At 46.3% G+C, this 21,225-nt stretch overlaps 1 protein-coding gene across 4 annotated transcripts in view; it reads left to right on the top strand.

Moving 5' to 3' along the window:
- Nucleotides 1-21,225, top strand: part of WDR19 (WD repeat domain 19) — a 78,653-nt gene that overhangs the window by 46,591 nt on the left and 10,837 nt on the right. For all 4 annotated transcript variants that reach the window (XM_059673203.1, XM_059673185.1, XM_059673195.1 and 1 more), the window contains exons 22-34: nt 1,493-1,633; nt 1,971-2,053; nt 2,512-2,595; nt 4,104-4,250; nt 5,451-5,575; nt 8,891-9,003; nt 10,270-10,338; nt 11,346-11,423; nt 12,703-12,799; nt 13,596-13,720; nt 17,366-17,447; nt 19,153-19,303; nt 20,766-20,889. In XM_059673203.1, the coding sequence (XP_059529186.1) occupies nt 1,493-1,633; nt 1,971-2,053; nt 2,512-2,595; nt 4,104-4,250; nt 5,451-5,575; nt 8,891-9,003; nt 10,270-10,338; nt 11,346-11,423; nt 12,703-12,799; nt 13,596-13,720; nt 17,366-17,447; nt 19,153-19,303; nt 20,766-20,889 (1,419 nt within the window). The remainder of the gene's footprint in view (nt 1-1,492; nt 1,634-1,970; nt 2,054-2,511; nt 2,596-4,103; nt 4,251-5,450; nt 5,576-8,890; nt 9,004-10,269; nt 10,339-11,345; nt 11,424-12,702; nt 12,800-13,595; nt 13,721-17,365; nt 17,448-19,152; nt 19,304-20,765; nt 20,890-21,225) is intronic.

Here is a 21,225-nt window from a genome sequence, read left to right as displayed (position 1 = left end):
CATTCCATGACAAGCAGCATTTTGCTGTCTTCATGGTCTTTCCAAGACAATGCATATAATTTTGTGTGTTTTTTAAACTTTGAAAGTTTATATGTGTCTCCTCCCCCACCTCCGTTGACCTCTTCTAGCCCTGATTTTGTTTTGATTTTAGAGCAATTCCATTGTTTGGAGGGACAGTAATCCCCTTTTATCTGTGGGGGATACGTTCCAAGACCCCCAGTGGAAGCCTGAAACCATGGATCATACCAAACACTAAATATACTATGTTTTTTCCTCTACACATATACCTATGATAAAGTTTATAAATTAGGCACAATAAGAGATTAACAACAATAACTAACAACCGTGAATAAGAGGGGAACACTGTACCATGGTTTTTTCATCTATGCCCTTATTGAATTATAGTTGTTTTTGCTTCTGTTTCTATCAAAAACACTGTAATGAATATTCTGCCTAGTACATGTATCTTTAGCTACTAAGATGGTATTTCTGAAGGATATATTCTTACAGGTGAGATTTCTAGATCATACATGTGTGCTTTTAATTTTTGTACCGCTAAAGGAAATGGCAGTAATCCATCCAGCTGTCCGTCATGCATGAAAGGGTCCATTTCCCCCCACATTCTTAACACAATCAATGTTATCAATTGTTTTTATTTCTGCCAATTTGATCAGCAAGAAAAAGTGTTTCACTTTATTTTATGCATTTGATTATTAGTGAAGTTGAGCTTTTTTTTATTGGTCAATTGTATTTTTTATGAATTGTCCAATCATATCCTTGGCTCATTGGTCTCTTGGCTTTTTGATGTTTTCTTTGTTAGGCTACATCTATCTAGTTCATTCTTTATTTCTGTTATCAAATAGTCACCTCTAGCCACATGTGGCTATTTAAGTTATTTTAAATTAAATAAAATTTAACATTCAGTTTCCCTGTCACACTAGCCGTTTTTTAAGTGCTCAGTAGCCACTTGTGGCTGTTATAAGGCAAACATCATCACAGACCATTCTACTGGACACGCTGATTTACATAAAATGAAATCTGACATTACATTTTACCAGTTCAGGTTAGTTATTTGAAAAATTATTTAGTTATCTTCAAAAAAGTAACCAACTTTAAATAAAGTTTTTATGTTTAATCATGCCTAGTAGAGAAATCTTCAATTTTATAAATGGGTTTCCTCTTAATTTTATCCATAGCATATATGCTTACATATCCAGTACATTTCTTCTTACATAAAATTTAACAGCAAGAAGATATACAGAGTAATGCAAAGGTATTAGGACGAAGGGCAATAAAAATTTGGTCTTATGCACAAAAGATGTAGACTTCTTAAGAAAAAAAATTTCCCCCCAAATCTCAAGATACTCCTGAAAGGATTAATGAAAGTTAACCGTAACTTTGGGCTCATTTTAGATTTAAATTCATCCTTTGCCTAAAATACAGCATTTTAAGTTAGGATCTGATTTGTTAGTTACTTGCCTTTTAATTACAGGAACATGATGAGTTGTGTCTGGCTGGAGTGGCCCAGATGTCCATAAGAATGGGAGACATACGGCGAGGGGTTAACCAAGCCCTCAAGCATCCCAGCAGGGTCCTTAAGAGAGACTGCGGGGCCATCCTGGAGAATATGAAGGTTTGCTTTTCTGTGCTTACAGATTCATGTGATCTTATACATAACTAGTAGCCCTGCGCACGAATCGGTGTGCCAGTAGGTCACTGCCACCCTCCTGTAGCTCTCCACCTGCTGCCCCTCCCTTCTATAGTTTCCCCCTTCCCTCCCCCACCCCATAGCTTGCTGCCCTGCCCCTTCCTGTAGCTCCCTACAGCCCGCTTGTACCTCACGGGCACACCCTCCTGCTGATCCATGATCTGGTCGAGATGCGCTTGGTCGTTATGCCTCAGGGCGTAACAGCTAATTAGCATATTATATAGGATAAGTTTAGTATTTTAATAATCTCATATCCTTTTAGCAATATTCAGAAGCAGCCCAACTCTATGAAAAAGGCCTCTACTATGACAAAGCAGCATCTGTTTACATACGCTATAAGAATTGGTAAGAATTTGCTGAAATTTGTTCTGAGCAGGTATGGAAATGAATGCGTCCCAGTGGTCTTCCCATCTGTTTCCTTGTCGCTCCTCCTACCTACACATCCTGTTCCTGCTACCTGGGCCTTCCCTCCATCTCCTTTTTTTTTTCCTTTTTATATGAATTCATGTTAATAATACTTTTTTCAAAGAACAGCACATTCTGTTGACTTGGTCTGGGGAAATCCCTGATCAGGTAAGTTACTAGAAGAAAGAAATAGGGGTTACCCCAAAGAGTTAAGGAACTAACCACCATTTTCCTACCGGGGTGCAGAGAGGGGTGGTCAAGAGAAAAAACAATTAAATCTTTAAACTATAGGAGCCAAGATTTTTGAAAGCTCATGATAACTGTAACATTTGATTGTAGGAAGCTACTTTTAGAATGAACGTCGTGGTGATACTTTTCTCCTACGCCCACCTTTCTAGGGCAAAAGTCGGTGAGCTTCTGCCTCATGTCTCTTCCCCAAAGATTTACCTGCAGTATGCCAAAGCCAAAGAAGCGGATGGGAGGTTTGTACAATCTCTCAAATTTTCATCAATGTAAAGTAACGTTTTATACATTAACAGTGATATTTGCAGCCCTCTGAGAAAGGCAACGCAGAGAAACAGCAAACAACTCTGCCCTGCCTGGCCTGAAGTGCCAGGCTGTTAAGTTCTCTCAGACTTTATATACCTCAGTCGAGCCTGCATGTATTCAGATGCAGAGTATTAACTCTTTTTATTTCAGTGTTAAATCCTAAGAGTGGAAATTTTGAGTTAATATGGCATGAAAAGAAAGTTGGTAATAGTCATTTTTCTTAAGGAGGATAACTTACTGATGCAGAGAGAGAAAAAGTGAAGAAACATGAATTCCACAGCTGTGGTTGCACTTTTTAAGCTTCAAAACAGTATTAAAATGTAGCAATTGATAATTAATATCCTGAATGCACAAAGGTCTCCTGCAACTTCATACAGGAAATTCAAAGATGCTAGGAGGAAAAAGAAAAGGAGACCCTCAGGAGGAAATACAATTATGAAATTGCATGTCATGTAACTATGAAAAATCTCTACTTTACTAATAGTAACTACATTAAAGCAACAGTGTATCATTTTAACCTACCATATTGGGAGAGATTATATTAAATCAATGACCGTACTGTCCAAATGCACTTTTTATACCTTATTGATGGTAGTATAAATTTCTAAAGCCTTTAAAAAGTTATTGAACAATATGTATTAAGAGATTTTTAAAGGTTAATACCCTCCACTTTTAGAAAAGTAACCTTAGGAAATAGAGATACACTAAATAAATGAGCTGGAGAGCTAGTGTACTGGAGAAGTTGAGCGCCATCTAGAGGTCAACACAAAGATTTTCTGTATCACTGTTAAGCTTTATAACTGTAAAAATCTATATTTTGTTTTCTAAAATAAGCCTATATTAATTTGTAATATTTCAACTTTGAAAAATAGTAAAATATAAAATATTACGGAGATACTAGAGGCCTGTTGCATGAAGATTCGTACCAGAATAGGCCTGCCTTCCCCTGGCTGCGGGCACCCGGCTTCCTTCCGGCACCCAGGACCCGGGCTGCTTCACTCCAGCCACCACTGCCACCCCCCAGGGGTGCGTCACAGCCACTCGGAGCACGCCCCCACCCCTGGTGTGTGTCCTCTGAGGCTGGGGGCAGCGCGCAGTCCCCTCCCGCCCATCTGCGCACGCAGCTCCTCCTGAGGGGTCCTGATGCAGCCGCCTCCTGAGCCGGTGGTGACGCCCGGCTAATTTGCATATTACCACTTTATATAGAGAGATGATTCAGATGAGAATACAAAATTCAGTATTGGTATTTTACTGATAGTTTATTAAACCTAAAAAGAACATATTTTAGTGAGATGGTTCTTAGTATTCCTTCTGAAAAAGAAGTTCCAGAAAAATAATCAGTTATCACCATAAAAGAGAAAAATGCCCCAACCATTTATTGACATTTCCCCCCAAATGTGACACTGGAAGAAAGTTTGTCTGAACTAAGAATTTCTTATAGATACAAAGAAGCTGTGGTGGCTTATGAGAACGCAAAGCAGTGGAACAGTGTCATCCGAATCTATCTGGATCACCTCAACAATCCGGAAAAGGCTGTCAGTGTCGTCAGAGAGACCCAGTCTCTGGATGGAGCCAAAATGGTAGCCAGGTAGCATAAGGCATAAAACTAGCCAGAGGAAAGCCCCTGCTTCCCTTTAGCAAAAAATTCAAGTGGAATGTTTATTATTTTCTTTCTTTCTTTGTTTTTTTTTGTTTTGTTTTGTTTTGTTTTTTAGGCCTAAGTATTTAAAAACACTGTTGTGGTCACTGTATGAGTGTATGAGAGGGTGTTTTTCCAATATAAGCATCATAGACTATAGAACTGCAGCTCACCTCATACATTTTTATTGTTAAACTAGGGGCCCGGTGCATGAAATTCGTGCACTGGGTGTGGGGCGGGGGGGAGTGTCCCTCAGCCCAGCCTGCCCCCTCTCACATACTGGGAGCCCTCAGGCGTTGACCCCCATCACCCTCCAATCGCAGGATCGGCGCCTTGCTCAGGCCTGACGCCTCTGACAGAGTCGTCAGGCCTGGGCAGGGGACCCTCATTTCTCCCATCACTGGTTCTGCCCCCAGCCCAGGCCTGATGCCTCAGCCAGAGGCGTAGCCCCCCATCACCCTCCGATCGCCTGATCGGCCCCTTGCCCAGGCCTGAGGCCTCCGGCAGAGGTGTCAGGCCTGGGCAGGGGACCCCCAGCTCCCCGCGGTTGCAGGCTCCGCCCCTGCCCCTGCAGGAAGCCTCTGGCTGAGGCGTCCGGCCCGGGCAGCGGGGACCCACAGCTGCAGCGGCCCCGGGATCGTGGGCTTCGCTTTAGGCCCAGGCAAGGGACCCCTAGCTCCTGGGACTGCCAGCTTTGACCGGGCCCAGCTCCCATCGCTGGCTCCACCCCTACTTCCTGCTATCACTGGCCAGGGCGGAAAAGGCACCTGATTCTCCGATCATGGCTGGGGGGCAGGGCAAAGGCGGCCCCAGGGCCGCCTTTGCCCTGCCCCCCAGCTCTTAGCTCCCCCCTGGGTTTCCGATCACAGTCAGTGGCAGGGGGCTTCTTCCTGCTTTCCCTTTCGCCTCCCTGCATTGTGCCTACATATGCAAATTAACCGCCATCTTGTTGGCAGTTAACTGCCAATCTTAGTTGGCGGTTAATTTGCATATAGCCCTGATTAGCCAATGAAAAGGGTATCGTCGTACGCCAATTACCATTTTTCTCTTTTATTAGTGTAGATGGTTTCTCATGGTTGGGAAATATTTTATTTTGTAAATGACAAACTTATTTGAAACGAGTCAAGCTCATTTAGTACTTTGTTTTAGGTTTTTCCTACAACTTGGTGACTACGGATCTGCCATCCAGTTTCTTGTCATGTCCAAATGTAACAATGAAGCTTTCACACTGGCTCAGCAACACAACAAGATGGAAATCTATGCAGATATTATTGGTAAGTATCATTGTTTCCCCTGATTTTTCTTAAGGATTTTTACCATATAAACATTTTGATTCTCACAATCTAATGATCAGGTTGGTATAAGCACAAGCACAGGCATACCCACCGTCTTTACATAAAAACACACAAATATCTATGGTACTTCTTGGATTTCAAGATCCCTACTCTCAACTTAAAGGTGACATGCAATTATAAGACCATTTTCAAAACTTATGGATTTGGGGGTAAATCCCAAGAGCAGAGAAGCCAGATTTCCCAAATCCTGCTATGGATCAGCCAGTGGGAAAGCAGGGTTCCCAAATGAAGGTGATAAACCATAAATGCAGAATGAGTTTTGAAAAAGTGAATGTTTTATAAATTTTAAAAAATTGAATTATAAATTAAGAATATATGGTTACTTTTGATGAAGAATGATATACAAAAGATGTGGCTTTTAAAGATTTTGAAAGATCAAAAGAGAATTTTATATTCTGAGAACACCTGCTTACAGGTTTTCCTTCCCACATTTGCGATTATTCTTAGAAACTACTGAAATAACTTTCAGGTTTTCATTGTATGGACCATACATAACATTGTCATGTTGTTTTGCTTTGGAGTTTGTTTGTTTGTTTGTTTGTTTTGGGGGGTGGTAAAATATAAGTAACGTAAATTTACCATTTTCACCATTTTTAAGTGTGACATTAAGTGCATTCACACTGCTGTGCAACCATTGCCACCATCATCTCCAGAACCTTTTCACCATCCTAAACTAAAACTTCGTATCCATTAAACAGTAACTCTCCCCACTCCCCTTCCTCCAGCCCCTGGTAACCACTGTTCGACTTTCTGTCTCTAAATTTGACTGTTCGTGACACCTCATATAAGTGGAATCATAAAATATTTGTCCTTTCTTGTTACTTAAGAATTGATGATAGGCCCTAACCGGTTTGGCTCAGTGGATAGAGCGCCGGCCTGCGGACTGAAGGGTCCAGGTTCGATTCTGGTCAAGGGCATGTACCTTGGTTGCAGGCACATCCCCAGTAGGGGGTGTGCAGGAGGCAGCTGATCGATGTTTCTCTCTCATCGATGTTTCTAACTCTATCCCTCTCCCTTCCTCTCTGTAAAAAATAAATAAAATATATTTTTTTAAAAAAGAATTGATGATAGGATTCATAAGAAATATTTTTAAGTCTTCAAGGGAAGAAATAGTTAAATGCATCTTCTGATATCTTAGGAAGTCATTCAGATAATTGGAGAAAATAGTTATTGAAAAAAAGGATGTATATATAAAAGCAACATTAGCATTATTAATGCCCAACTTGACAGATGATATTTCTGTTCTAACATTAAAAATCACCATTGCCCAGCCAGTGTTGCTCAGTGGTTGAGCATCAACCTATGAACCAGGTCGTGATTCAATTCCAGGTCAGGGCACATGTCTGGGTTGCAGGCTTGATCCCCAGTAGAGGGCATGCAGATGGCAGTCAGTCAATGATTCTCCAATGATGTTTTTATCTCCCTCTCCCTTCCTCTCTGAAATCAATTTTTTAAAATCATCATTGCACTAAATTATTTAAATTTCTCTAATTTCATAAGGATGTGGATTATGCTATACTAGAGGCCCAGTGCATGAAATCCGTGCACAGGTGTGAGGGGGTCCCTCAGCCTGGCCTGCATCCTCTCGCAATCCGGGACCCCTCGGGGGATGTCAGGCCTAAATCGGCAGTCAGACATCCCTCTCACAATCTGGGACGCTGCATGCACCAGTGACCATACTTTTCATACAGGTGAAAGGCATCTTGCTGTTGTATGGGCAGCTACATTTTTTTGCCCTGATTATAAAAAGTAGTATGTAACATGATCCTTCTGAGGCAGTAGTACTATTCCCCCCATATTATGGGTGGGAAAAAACTGAAGCAGAGAGAAGTTAAGTAATTGGCTTTGTCACACAGTTATAAGTGTCAGAATCAGGGCTGACCACAAAATGTGCAAGCCAGAGTCCATGCATGTCATCATGGCATCATCCTATTTTTTCAGTGTTAGAGTAGCCTTGCCAGGTTTTAATTTTTAAATCTAAGAGACTGTTCCCAATATATAGGGTAGGGTCCCTAGGCCTGGCCGGCTGTCAGGGCCATCTGAGGAGTGACTGGTGGGCGGGGCAATCGGGGGGCTCTTGCTGGCACCTGCCTTGGCTGGTGGCCTGGCGCCCCCCTTTTGCCCCAGCCAATCACCTTCCTCTTGGGGGGCAGGGGGGAAGCAGACACTCCTGCGTTGAGCGTCTACCCCCTGGTGGTCAGTGCATGTCATAGCAACCAGTCGTTCCACTGGTCATTTCACCGTTTGGTCAATTTGCATATTAGGGTTTTATTATATAGGATCATACACATTCCCTTCCATTCCCCCTCCCCCCCATAAAAAAAACAACCCAACACTTTTCCCCACCTTTCTTTTTTTTTTTAAATATATTTTATTGATTTTTTACAGAGAGGAAGGGAGAGAGAGAGTTAGAAACATCAATCAGCTGCCTCCTGCACATCTCCCACCGGGGATGTGCCCGCAACCCAGGTACATGCCCTTGACCGGAATCGAACCTGGGACCTTTCAGTCCGCAGGCCGATGCTCCATCCACTGAGCCAAACTGGTTTCAGCATTCCCACCTTTCTTTATCCCCTTCTCTTATAAACTCCATATCTGCCTTGGGGTGGAGGCACAAGTATCCTACTGGGTCTCCAACTCCCATGAGTAAATGTAAACAATGAATTAGAACTCCAGCTTTCTTCCTCTGTGCTTAATATAGTTAAGCCTCAAACCAAAAGAGTAACAGTAATTTTCTTTAAATGGCATCTATTTGGCCACTTGAATGTCATCTTCCTTCCTTACCTGACAAATGCATACAGACTATTGTTTAGACCAGGCATTGCTGAGAAAGGGAGATGGGTTACATTTGCATTACAGTTAACATGGCTTCTGATTGTTCTGAAACTCTAGGCAAGTCATGGTTGAGATTATAGCCATAGTTATTCCTGTTTTAGGAAATGAGATTGAGACGCTTAAAGAATGGTAAAAGTTGCTAGGGGTAATGTCAAACCATAGCCTGGATTCTCTCAGACTCACAACTTCCTCTCCTGATTCCTGTGTAGAGGGAAAAGATGGAACAAAGTTGATATGTGGAGTAATTATGATGAATGTGTTTTGTGATGAAAGCAGACACTGATAATAACATTATTTGCTTGTGAAGTTTTTAATCAGCCTGTTTTTAGATCTTATTTTTAGGTAACAATAAAAGTAAATTTTTGCTCAAATATTTTACTCAATGAACTTCTATTGTAGGTTCTGAAAACACTACTAATGAAGACTATCAAAGCATTGCCTTATATTTTGAAGGAGAAAAAAGGCATTTTCAGGCTGGAAAATTCTTCTTGCTGTGTGGCCAATATTCACGAGTTAGTATGTGCCAAGGAAACATACATTGGACTCTACAGGAATGGTTACAGGAAATAATTTAAAATATACTATGTTTTTAATTCAGCTCTAAATTCTTCTCTCTGCCACAGCCAGTCCCATTCTTCCTTCGTAATGTCTCTCGCATCTTTTCAATCTAAATACCATCAATTTAATCCAAGCCCAGATAGCTTCCCCTTAGGTTATTGCAATAGTTTCCTCCTATTTTCCGTGTTTAGTTTCTCTCCCTATCATTTATCCTTCCCTTTGTTCCCCAAATGGTACTTTCAGTGCTAAGAAGCCCCTAACGTAGGGTTACTGTGTGCAAGCGAGGGACATAAATACGGAAGCTGTGGGGAAAGCTGGCTCATGTGCGACAGGACGGGGACTGCTGGGTGGCGTCTGAGGGAACAGCTGCTGCTCCCTCCACAAGGTTGCTGCCAGCCAGGAGCGTGGGCCCAGTTGTGCCAGATCGTATGATTTTTAATAAGAAATGGAAGTCTGAGTCTCCCAGTTTTAAAATACGGGCACAGATATTCATAGACTACCTTGCTGGTCAGAGAAACATTTGTGTGTGTGAATCTGCCTTCAGGCCACCCATTTGCCATTTCTACCTCTTCGATACTAAGTCCAAGCCCTTCCCCAATGGGACCAACCAGCCTGAGCTTCCCAATCTGGCACCCAGCTATTTCCACTGAAGAATCCTACACTCGCCTTTCCCCATCCTTGTTTTCCAGTGAGATTCCTCTCTGCCCTCTTCCCCACTTACCAGTCTTTTAAGCTGTTATAACCTTACATTTCCTCATAGATGTGGTGGTATGATGTTCAGGAATTAGACAGTTATGGCCCAAATGGTTCCTTATCAGCACATCACACAGATCACCCCAATTAGATTGTACATAGTACAAAAAGGTACCATAGCATACCCTCCTGGTCTCCGTAGCATCTAGCAGTCTCATATACATAGTAACAGGTTGTCCATAAATATTTGTTGAATGAGTAAATGAATGAAAATAAATCCTGCTGAAAGAGGGCACACTTTTTATTGTCATTTCATCAGAAATGAGCTATATTCTTCAGAGGGTTCACTGGATCCTTCCATTTTTTTAAAACTAAACTCAGCCCGTTAAATATATATTTTAAGATCCAACTCTGAGCAAGATGACACTTTTACAGACTATAATTCCTTTTGTGTGTGTCAGAGCTTTGTTTTTCTCAATGTGAAAGCAGTCCAAAGAATTTTAATTGTTATACAATTCTCATTTCAGGCACTTAAACACTTCCTAAAATGTCCGAGCTCGGAAAATAATGCAGCAATAGAAATGGCAATTGAAACTGTAAGTAAGCTCTATAATGAAACTTTCATGTTTTTAAACCCTTTGAAGACATTTCCAAACATATATACAAGTGTTGTAACACACTCTCATTAAACCCATTATCTAACATCAACAGCTATGAACACATAGCCGGTCTTTGTTCATACCCCACCCTCCTTCCCTACATCATTTTAAAGTAAAATCACAGATGTTATTCTCTAGATGCTAACAATCACTTCCCTTAAGAAAGTTTTTATTGAAACATCCAAGAAGTATGTCCTCTCTGTGTATATTTTTTTTAAAAGTAGGTTTTGATATAGCCACTTTAAAAAGCTACAGTTTCTTTTTTAAAAAATATATTTTATTAAAAAATATATAAATAAATAAATATATATATTTTATTGATTTTTTAAAATATATTTTATTGATTTTTCACAGAGAGGAAGGGAGAGAGATAGAGAGTCAGAAACATCGATGAGAGAGAAACATCGACCAGCCGCCTCCTGCACATCCCCCACCGGGGATGTGCCCGCAACCCAGGTACATGCCCTTGACCGGAATCGAACCTGGGACCCTTCAGTCCGCAGGCCGACGCTCTATCCACGGAGCCAAACCAGTTTCGGCGTTATTGATTTTTTACAGAGAGGAAGGTAGAGGGTTAGAGAGTTAGAAACATCAATGAGAGAGAAACATCGATCAGCTGCCTCCTGCACACCCCCTACTGGGGATGTGCCCGCAACCAAGGCACATGCCCTTGACCAGAATCAAACCTGGGACCCTTGAGTCCGCAGGCCGACGCTCTATCCACTGAGCCAAACCGGCCAGGGCTACAGTTTCTAAGGTAGGTTTTTATTAATGGCAATTCTACGAATGAAAGAAGAAAAGACCTGCGCTTCTGTTTCAGGCACTTGACAATAGGAATTTTTACATGTTTTTAAATCCCATTTTCTTAGCAGATTATCTGTTTTCTCCCCACCTCTTTTTAGTTTTAAGATTTGAATTTACAGGTTCTCTGTCTTCCGAAACAGGTTGGTCAGGCCAAAGATGAACTGCTGACCAGTCAACTGATCGACCACCTGATGGGGGAGAGCGATGGCATGCCGAAGGTCCTGGAATGCTTTCTTCACTCAATCCCTAAGCGTCTCAGTTAGACTTTCCTCCCTCTGTCCTGTTTTTACATATTGTGGCTTTTGCACCACAGACGTAAAATTCTCTCTCTGCATGTAGCCTCGGGCCATCTCGACAGACCCTGCTCCTTAGAGGACACTGTGTACATTCTCTCTTTGAAATAAGCATCGCCGCCTATGAAACGGCCACAGCGCTCTAATAGCAATCCTCACCACCCACAATTTTTCTCAAATGTTATAGAGCTTTAGTTATTCTAGAACGATGAAAAATGATTATTAGAACTGAGTTAGCACTCACTCCTGAAAATTAGTGTACTTTATTTGTACTTCAAAAATATTGGGAATTAATAAAAATCATATTTAGCATAAAAGTAACTCACAAGAAATATAAAATAGAAATAAATCATTAAGAAGCTATTTTTAAAGTGTGTAACTCTCTTGGAGTTTGCACAGAAACTGGTCTTCTCTCAGTCCCAGTGAGGACAGACTCATCCTGAGAGAATCCCCCAATCCTCCCTCCCCTTTTGCTTTGGGCCCAAGGGGATCTGCTTGTGAAGGAACTCGGGTCACGGGTTTGGAGAGAAGGCACTAGAATGTCGCCCCTGGAGAGGATTGTAACAGTCCTGACCTCCAAACCCACGATCTGTTCCTTACAGATAAAAACCTTGAGGTTCAGGGAGGCCAAGTTAACCTGCCAAAAGGGCACAGGCCCTTAAACTGTTGTAAACCACCTCTCCTTCCACCCACTTATAGTCATCGGGAGCCAGCACCAAGTACGTGAAATTGTCCAGGGTTGAGACTAGGAATGGAAACTGCTCAAAGGCCAAACAAAAGTCTATCGGCCTGAGAAACGTATATAGTTTCTTTAAAATTCTTTGAAATTTTGCCAAGTTGGTACATTGTATAAGAACACATTTTGTTTTCGGCGTGTGAGAGGGAACTTGGTGGAGCGGGTGAGGAACAGAGTGAAGCCAGGTCCCCGTGGAGGATCAGTGAGTTCTGTAACTGTGCCTCCCTCCCAGGCAGGGCATGAAGATTCAAACGAGCTAGTATTTCTCAAGTACTTAGACGATTACCTGGCACATATTAAACTCTAGATAAATATTTGATATGCTAATTATTTATTCGGTTTTTTAAAACAGTGTCAACCCTCAGTTACTGGAAAGCGAATGTGATTCTAACTGAAATGCGAAATTTTAGGTGTTTCTCCCCTTAGCTACTGAAGAAAGTGATGTTTCTCTCATGGTTTCTATGTCAGGACGCCAAGTACCTGTTCCGCTTGTACATGGCCCTGAAGCAGTACCGGGAAGCCGCCCGGACTGCCATTATCATCGCCAGGGAAGAGCAGTCTGCAGGTAGGTCCCTCTCCCCAGACCCTCCTCCACCAGGGACGAGGAGCCCGATTCTAATCGAGGATTGCTTTGAACCAAGAAGACTGGGGGGAAACACCATTTTTAAGTTTCCAGAGAAGTGACGGACCTCATCACCACAGGGGGCTATTGAATATCTCCACTAAAGCCTGCTCTGGTCACATGCTGTTTCCTCTACTCCTTTGGGGCCTGAGCACATGAGAACACACGTGCTCGAAGGAGTGAGGGACACTGCGGCCCTGGCCATGACTGAGCGGGCGGGGAGGGCAAAGAGGAGGCAGGAAAGGCTGGCGGAGGCAGATCCTGGAGGGCCGAAGGGCCGAAGTCTTTGAGGAAGTGCACTTGGTCCCTGAGGCCCGGGGGAGGATTTTTGTAGGGGTGTGACCTGAGGTTTGGGGATGTGGAGTGAGACTTGAGGCTTTTCCGAGAACACTGACCTCAGAACGGAGGCAGAGGATGCTGAGAGATGACAAGAAGCGCTGGCAGAGGCCAGGAAGAGGCTGAATCGGGAGACTCGGAACTTGATGACCCATTGAGCTTCGGGGCCGGTGGGAGCCGGGGGAAGGGAGACGTCTAGGATGTCACCACCGTTCTCTTCCTGAGGGGCTGGCTGGACGTTAGGACCGTAATTCCAGTGGGAAAAACTACTGAGTTACTTTACGTAAGAAATTATTAGGATATTACTACTAACATGATTAAGTCATTTGTAAAATGAGGGCCCCTAGGAAGTCCTCAGAATTCATCCTTTGCAGTAACGTCATTTCACCACCCTGTTTCCCAGGCAACTATCGGAATGCACACGACCTTCTCTTCAGTATGTATGCAGAACTGAAATCCCAGAAGATCAAGATTCCCTCGGAGATGGCCACCAACCTCATGATCCTGCACAGCTACATCCTAGTCAAGGTGAGGCCTTCGGGCGCGTGGGGCAGAACCTGCCGGGCGCTGGGCGCTGGGCACTGCGGGGCTTTGCGCTGGGCGCCTCTCCACTGGATTTCAGCGACCCCCTCATTCTCCATATTGTTGAGTGAAAAAAGCAAGATGCGGCGTAATTATACAAGATCCGCCTTTTGTGTACAAAAATGCAAAAAATAGGAATGAATATATATTTCAAATAAAATTAGAAATATATATTTTTTAAAACTAGCAGAAGTGGTTTCCTAAAGGAAACAAGGCGAGGAGCAGAGGAGGTGGGGCACCAAGGCCACCAGGTGGAGGGGTCTGAGGGACAGCAGGTTTCTGTGTCTTTTTATATTGTTTTGACTTTGAAGCATATAAATGTGTTACCTGAACCAAAAAGAAGATTTGTTTTAAAAATGGTTGTTAGTTTTCAGAGCTTGCCAGTTTATTAATTATAAGATAGTGGATTTTCTACAATTCCACTAGTTTATTTGTAAAAAAATAATAAATAAAAATGGTTTGAGGTATAATTGACATACAGCATTGTATTGATTTTAGGTATATGCCGTAATGATTCAATATTGGTACACATTGTGAGATGACCACCACTGAAGTCCAGTTCCATCCGTCACCAAAGTTAACTTTCAGGATTTACTTTCTTGGCAACTTTCGAGTATGCTCACAGTACCATTTGGTCCCCATACTATACAGGCTCCAACTTACCGACTTTTCCAAATGTTCACTCACGTCAAAGTACACCTTCCCCCTCTAATGCTACCGAGGCTGTCAGGCCAGGGCACAAGAGCTTGTTTGACGTTTGTTTGACGTGGAGGCACCCAGCACGGAGCAGCCATTTAACGAGTGACTTGGGCTGTAGGTGTCCTCTCCGGGGCCCTGTCCCGCAGGACGTCCCGCTGTGCTGGAGGGCGATGCTCCATCTGCCTGCGTGGCGGCCCCTGGCCTGGCTGCAGAGCACGGGCTACAGCGAGTGCACCTGATAAACACCATTTTTTAATTTTAAGTAATTTTAATTTTTAATCTTAAATAGCCACATGTGGCGAGTGGCTTCCATATCAGACCTCACAGATCCATACCACCAATCTTAAGGGAACATTCTGAACTCTCACTGGCCACCCCAGGAGTGCATTTCCCTTCAGAGCAACAGGAGGACCCGTCTCTCACACAGAAAGGAGCAGAAAGGGGAGGGAGATCGTTCTCAGCTTCAGACAGGAGCGGTGCCGCCAGGGTCCTAGGAGCACACGGTCCAGCAAAATGGGAGACTTTAGAGGTCAAGGGGGGAGGATAGAAACAAGTCGGTGGAAGATAGAAGCAAAAACAGGGATTCCTACCACCACCACCCTCCCACCACCACCACCAACCACCACCCATCACCACCAGCCACCACCCACCAACAACAACCACCACCACTACCACCAACCACCACCCACCACCACCACCACCCTCCCACCACCACCACCACCACCACCCACCACCACCACCACCCACCACCCACCACCACCACCAACCACAACCACCACCACCCACCACCCACCACCACCACCAACCACAACCACCACCACCAACCACAACCACCAACAACCACCACCCCCCACCACCACCACCACCAACAACCACAACCACCACCCACCACCACCACCACCCACCACCACCACCACCCACCACCCACCACCACCACCAACCACCACCACCACCACCCACCACCACCACCACCCACCACCCACCACCACCACCAACCACAACCACCACCACCAACCACAACCACCAACAACCACCACCCCCCACCACCACCACCACCACCAACCACAACCACCACCCACCACCACCACCACCCACCACCACCACCACCCACCACCACCACCACCACCACCCACCACCACCCACCACCACCACCAACCACAACCACCACCACCACCCACCACCACCACCAACCACCACCCACCACCACCAACACCAACCACCACCACCACCCACCACCACCACCACCCACCACCCACCACCACCACCACCCACCACCCACCACCACCCACCAACCCACCACCACCCACCACCACCACCAACCACAACCACCACCCACCACCACCACCACCCACCACCACCACCACCCACCACCACCACCACCACCACCCACCACCACCCACCACCACCACCAACCACAACCACCACCACCACCCACCACCACCACCAACCACCACCCACCACCACCAACACCAACCACCACCACCACCCACCACCACCACCACCCACCACCCACCACCACCACCACCCACCACCCACCACCACCCACCAACCCACCACCACCCACCACCACCACCAACCACCACCAACAACCACCACCAACACCAACCACAACCACCACCCACCACCACCCACCACCACCACCACCACCACCCACCACCACCTACCACCACCCACCAACAACCACCACCACCACCACCACCCACCATCACCACCACCACACACACACACACAAAAACTAGGGATTCCTGTAAGAAACCCTATAGGACCAGTGCTTCACCATCACAGCCATCAAGATGGTGCTCAAACCTTTTACTTTCCCTCTGGCCCCAAGAGCTGGCCTGTCCCCTCCTGCCCTCCCACAGAAGAGCACCCTCTGCTCTGGTCGCTTATGCAAGCCCCGAACACTTTCACGGTTTGCTAGGACTTTTAACTGCTTGTGCTATTAAAAAGGAAACGAACAGACCTATTAAGTAAGAACAAATTGATGTGAAAATGTCACAGGCATCTTTGACCCAAAGGACTGAGGAGTCGTCCACATTTCAGGGGAAATGGGGCCTCAGCTCTGGCAGACGCTTCCTCCCCAGAGCTGGGGCCGGGGTTTGGCTGAAGGACAGCCTGGACTTCTGGATGTGGGCGGCTGAGCTGGGCAGTGAGGCCCACAGAGTGAGCAGGGGTCAGGGAGGACCAGCGGCCAGGGCTCCCCGTCCCTGCTGCAGGGCGTGCGTGTGTGTGATGACATTGCAGCGCTCAGTAAATTATACACCGTTCGCTCAGACCCGATGCCTGAGTCGCACTATGCTCACCCTTCACATTCTGACCAGACATCATCAGTTCTGACTCCGTCTGTCCACTGCCTCCACCCCCACTGCCCACCTTTGTGGGTAACCTCTCACCCAACGACAGCAGTGACGCCGGGGGCCTGTCAGTTCTCCAGCTCATCACCCTCAGTGCACCCTCCCGGCATCGCAGACCCCACGGGTACTGGCCTGATCTCGGCCCCTCCGGCCATCGTTGCCTTAGGACAGCCAGGGCCCCCCTTTAACAACTCAGCGCCTCTTCCTGCATCACCTACACAGCCTCCAGGTCTCAACAGCCTGGTAACGTTGGCATTATTAGTCCCTGAATACCGGCCAGTACGAGCTGGATCCGGGCTTCGAACTCACGTCAGGTGGTCTAGAGGACACAGTGTAGAGGAGGGGTGAGCTGGGGAGGCCGCGGGGCCGGCAGCCGCTGCTGGAGGAGCGGGAGTCCCAGTGGCATTCGCCAGATACGTCTGCAAGGATCTCCTGGCTCTGTTCAGGGTCACCATCAAGGATTGTGTATTTGGAGGAACAGCATGAATTAGGGCTAATCAAAGTCTCTAAAAGGAGTTCAATATGTCATTTATTTCAGATTCATGTTAAAAAAGGAGATCATATGAAAGGGGCACGTTTGCTTATTCGAGTGGCCAAGAACATTAGCAAATTTCCGTCACGTAAGTACTGAGAAGAGCCTGTGTGAGCCACATGTCTGCATTCCTGTGGCACTGTAAGACCTCCACTCTCTGATGCTGCCAGCCACTGGTCTCTGCATGTTAACCCACTAGTCCTCACAACCCCGTAAGGCCCTATGACAAGTTGGTAATTCAACATAGAGGGGTGCTACAGCCTAGGGCAGCCGTGGGCAAACTACGGCCCGTGGGCCGGATCCGGCCCGTTTGAAATGAATAAAACTAAAAAAAAAAAAAAAAAAAGACCGTACCCTTTTATGTAATGATGTTTACTTTGAATGTATATTAGTTCACACACACACTCCATCCATGCTTTTGTTCCGGCCCTCCGGTCCAGTTTAAGAACCCATTGTGGCCCTCGAGTCAAAAAGTTTGCCCACCCCTGGCCTAGGGTTTATCACAGCAAGAAGATACGAAGGGAAAAGGCGCTTGGCTGCGTCTGGGGAACAGGGGCCAGCCTCCAGGAGCCCCTCCAGGGCCACGCTTAGCTCCTGCTGGAGTGAGCTGTGTGACACCTGATGCCCAGGTACCCCCTGCTTAGCACGTACCAAATTTCCAGACTCCCAGACACCGTCCTCAGCATAAACCACTGCTTGTATGAAGAGTTCAGGCGCAGGGAGCCACTCGATCAGTTCTGGAAACAGCAGGAACTCCTCCAAAACCCCAGTTCCCAGATGCCAGCCAGGGCCCAGCCTTTCACGCAGGTCTTTCAAATGACAACAGTCTCAAGACTGCACACGTGGGTACTATCATCCCTGTTTTATAGATAAGCAAACGGGGGCAAAAGTGAACTAACACTTGCCCAAGGTCACTGTCAGTCAACAAGCCCGTTGGCCCTTGCCTCTGAGAAAGGCCCTTTCTAAAGGACATGTCGGCACGCTCTTCAGGGAAGAGATTGTCACCTCTTGTGATGGCGTCAACAAGCTTTTTCCGTACAGGGTCAGGTGTCAAATGTTTGGGGCCTTGGGGCCACGTGGTGTCACAATACCCAGCTGCTATTCCGCTTGAAACATACATGAACAAATGAGCATGGCTGTGTTCCAACAGAGCTTTACTTTTATTTGGACGCTGAAATTTGAATCTCATATTTTTCACAAAACATTTTAAATTTCACAAAATATTCTTTTGATTTTTTTTCCAACCACTTAAAAATGTAAAAGCCATTCTTAGCTCACAGGCCGTAATTCACCAACACCTATTCTCTAAATGTTCTTTTTTGTTACATGAAAAATTATATACCAAGTTGGCAAAGGCCGCCGTAATTGAGGCACTTGTAACTGCTGCTGGGTGGATACTGGCATGGCCTTTCTGGAAAGCAGTTTGTGCCAACAGCATTTTTTAAAAGGTCATGTTCTTTGAGCCAGTAATCCGACGTCTGGGTATCTGTCCTGAAGAAAAGGTGCATGCAGAGATTAGTGCATGAAAGGACTGATCTCTCCTACGTTCAGCAGCAGTCCTGTCAAACGCGAGCGTGTCCGCGGTGTGTAAGGACACACGTGACCCCAGGGAGTGCAGGCCCTGGGTGACAAGGCAGAGCGGCACCATCCGGGGAGAGTCGATGAGCAGTTAGCCTGACTGCCCCTCGTTAAACGTCTCCGTTCTCTGCCAGGAAAGGCAGGTTCAGAGGTGTGGCCCCGCCTTCCTCCAGCCACAGGGACACTGCTTTCTCCCCGTTCTGTTCCTATTGCAGACGTGGTGCCGATCCTGACGTCCACCGTCATCGAGTGTCACCGAGCCGGCCTGAGGCACTCGGCGTTCCGATTCGCCGCCATGCTGATGAGACCCGAGCACCGCAACAAAATCGATGCCAAGTACAAGAAGAAGATTGAGGCCATGGTCAGGTACGCGGCGGCGGTGCCCACCGTCTGTCATGCTTCACCGGCGCCTCTTTCAGGATGCAGCCGCTGGTGGCAGCAGGAACTGCATGAGGGGGTGGGGTGGGGGGCAGTGAGGACCGCACTCAGCCACCAGCAGCAGAAACCCCACGTGGCTGAACAGGTCGGGATTTGACTCACGGACGAGGCGTTGGAGCCCAGGGCTGGTGCCGCTGGGTTCCGGTCCCTCTGTCGTCCAGCTTTGCTGTCCGGACGTGGCTGTCTGCCGCCACTCAACATCACAGCCCCATTCAAGGCAGGAAGCAGAGGGAAATTAAAAGGTGGCGAGGTCTTTGCCTTTTAGAAAGGACCCACCCCCAGGAATCCATTGACATCTCGCTGGCCAGTACCCTACCTCTCGCTGCAAAGCGTCCTGCTGAGGAAAGGCCACGTGGGCTGGCGAGGAGGGGGCTATCTGGAGGCCTCAGTGTCTCCCAGAGGGGCAAAGAGTAAACACTTCCCAGTGTAAGAGACTTGGTAATTACACACCCTATTGCCAGAAGAGTGCACCTCCACACCCTTGGAGGCCCCCAGGCACCTAAGCACAGCTTCACAGAGCTGCAGCGGCCTGGTTCCCCAGAGGAAAAAGCACTAGTGTTTACAGAAGGAAAGAGTCGTTCCAACCACACAGCGATTCCACGCTACGCTTGTTCAAAGTAGAGATGGCATTGGGGTATCCGTTAGGTCCATTATGACCAGCACCCAGTGTACCTGAACGTTGACCACCCCAGCTGCACTGCAACGAATGGCAGCTGGAACGTTCCCCTTTGTTAGCTGGCAGAGAACGCTAAGCCTAGGGCCACATGAACACGCCCTCTTTAAAAGGTGATAAGCCCTCGGCAGCTTCACACCGATCAGACCACCCCAGCCTGCCTGCCAGCACGGAGCGAGGAGGAGGCCATGCTAGCGCACGCTTATCCCCGCAGCCCAGCACCTTGCTGTCCTAGGCGCTCCTTCGAACAGAGGCTATTCCCCCATGCAAGGGTGCTCTGTGGCTGTGTGGTCCAGTGCGGTTCCTGGCAGCCACAGGTCACTAAATTTAAACTAAACTTAGAACTTAGTTCGCCACACTACCCACATTCCAAGAGCTCGGCGCTCGTGTGGGACAGACAGCACAGGAGACATTGCCACTGTCAGTTTTGCTGGACAGAAGGGGTAGTAAGCTCACCACGCCAGTGACAAAGGAAGAGGACAGCAAACCCACCCATGTTCTCTGCCATTTAACGTGCCCTCAACTCCACTCCCAGAATGGCCCACGTAATGCTACAACCTGACCACTCCCAACCCTCCTCCTCCTCCCTGCGCCTCAGAGTCTGGGAGGAAATAGGTATGTGTCACGTTCCTCGTTTTCCAAATACGCCTTTTCTCTGCCGTCCATATCACATGGAAAATGAAGTGTTTTTAAATGACACGTGATTCTTCCTCACAGGAGACCAGATACCTCCGAGACAGAAGAGGTCACTACCCCGTGTCCGTTTTGTAAATTTCTTCTCCCAGAATGTGAACTCCTCTGTCCTGGTTGTAAAAACAACATCCCATATTGCATTGCAACAGTAAGCTTCTTTATAATAATTTCCCTTTCTTTGCATATCTATTTATAACCCATTTGAATATGTGATGTATCAACAGATTTTTCACTTCTGAAATTGCAGTCCCTCAAATTTCCTGCAATTTTTAGCATATAATTTTATGGTCAACAAAGCTGGAAGTTATATTCAAAGGATATAGTAATTTTAAAAAACAACCACAAAGCATATAATTGTTTAAGTGAATATCTAGAAGGCACTGGGGGGCAGTGCAGCACACACGAGGGATCAGATGGGCCTGCGCTTACATCCTTTTTCCGCCACTTCTCGGCTCTGTAACCTGCAGTTTGGCTTACCTTGCAA

Source organism: Myotis daubentonii, chromosome 1, assembly GCF_963259705.1.
Source record: "Myotis daubentonii chromosome 1, mMyoDau2.1, whole genome shotgun sequence".
Lineage (NCBI taxonomy): Eukaryota > Metazoa > Chordata > Mammalia > Chiroptera > Vespertilionidae > Myotis > Myotis daubentonii.
The sequence above is the reverse complement of the archived record's forward strand: the minus strand, read 5'-3'. Positions and strand labels throughout refer to the sequence as shown.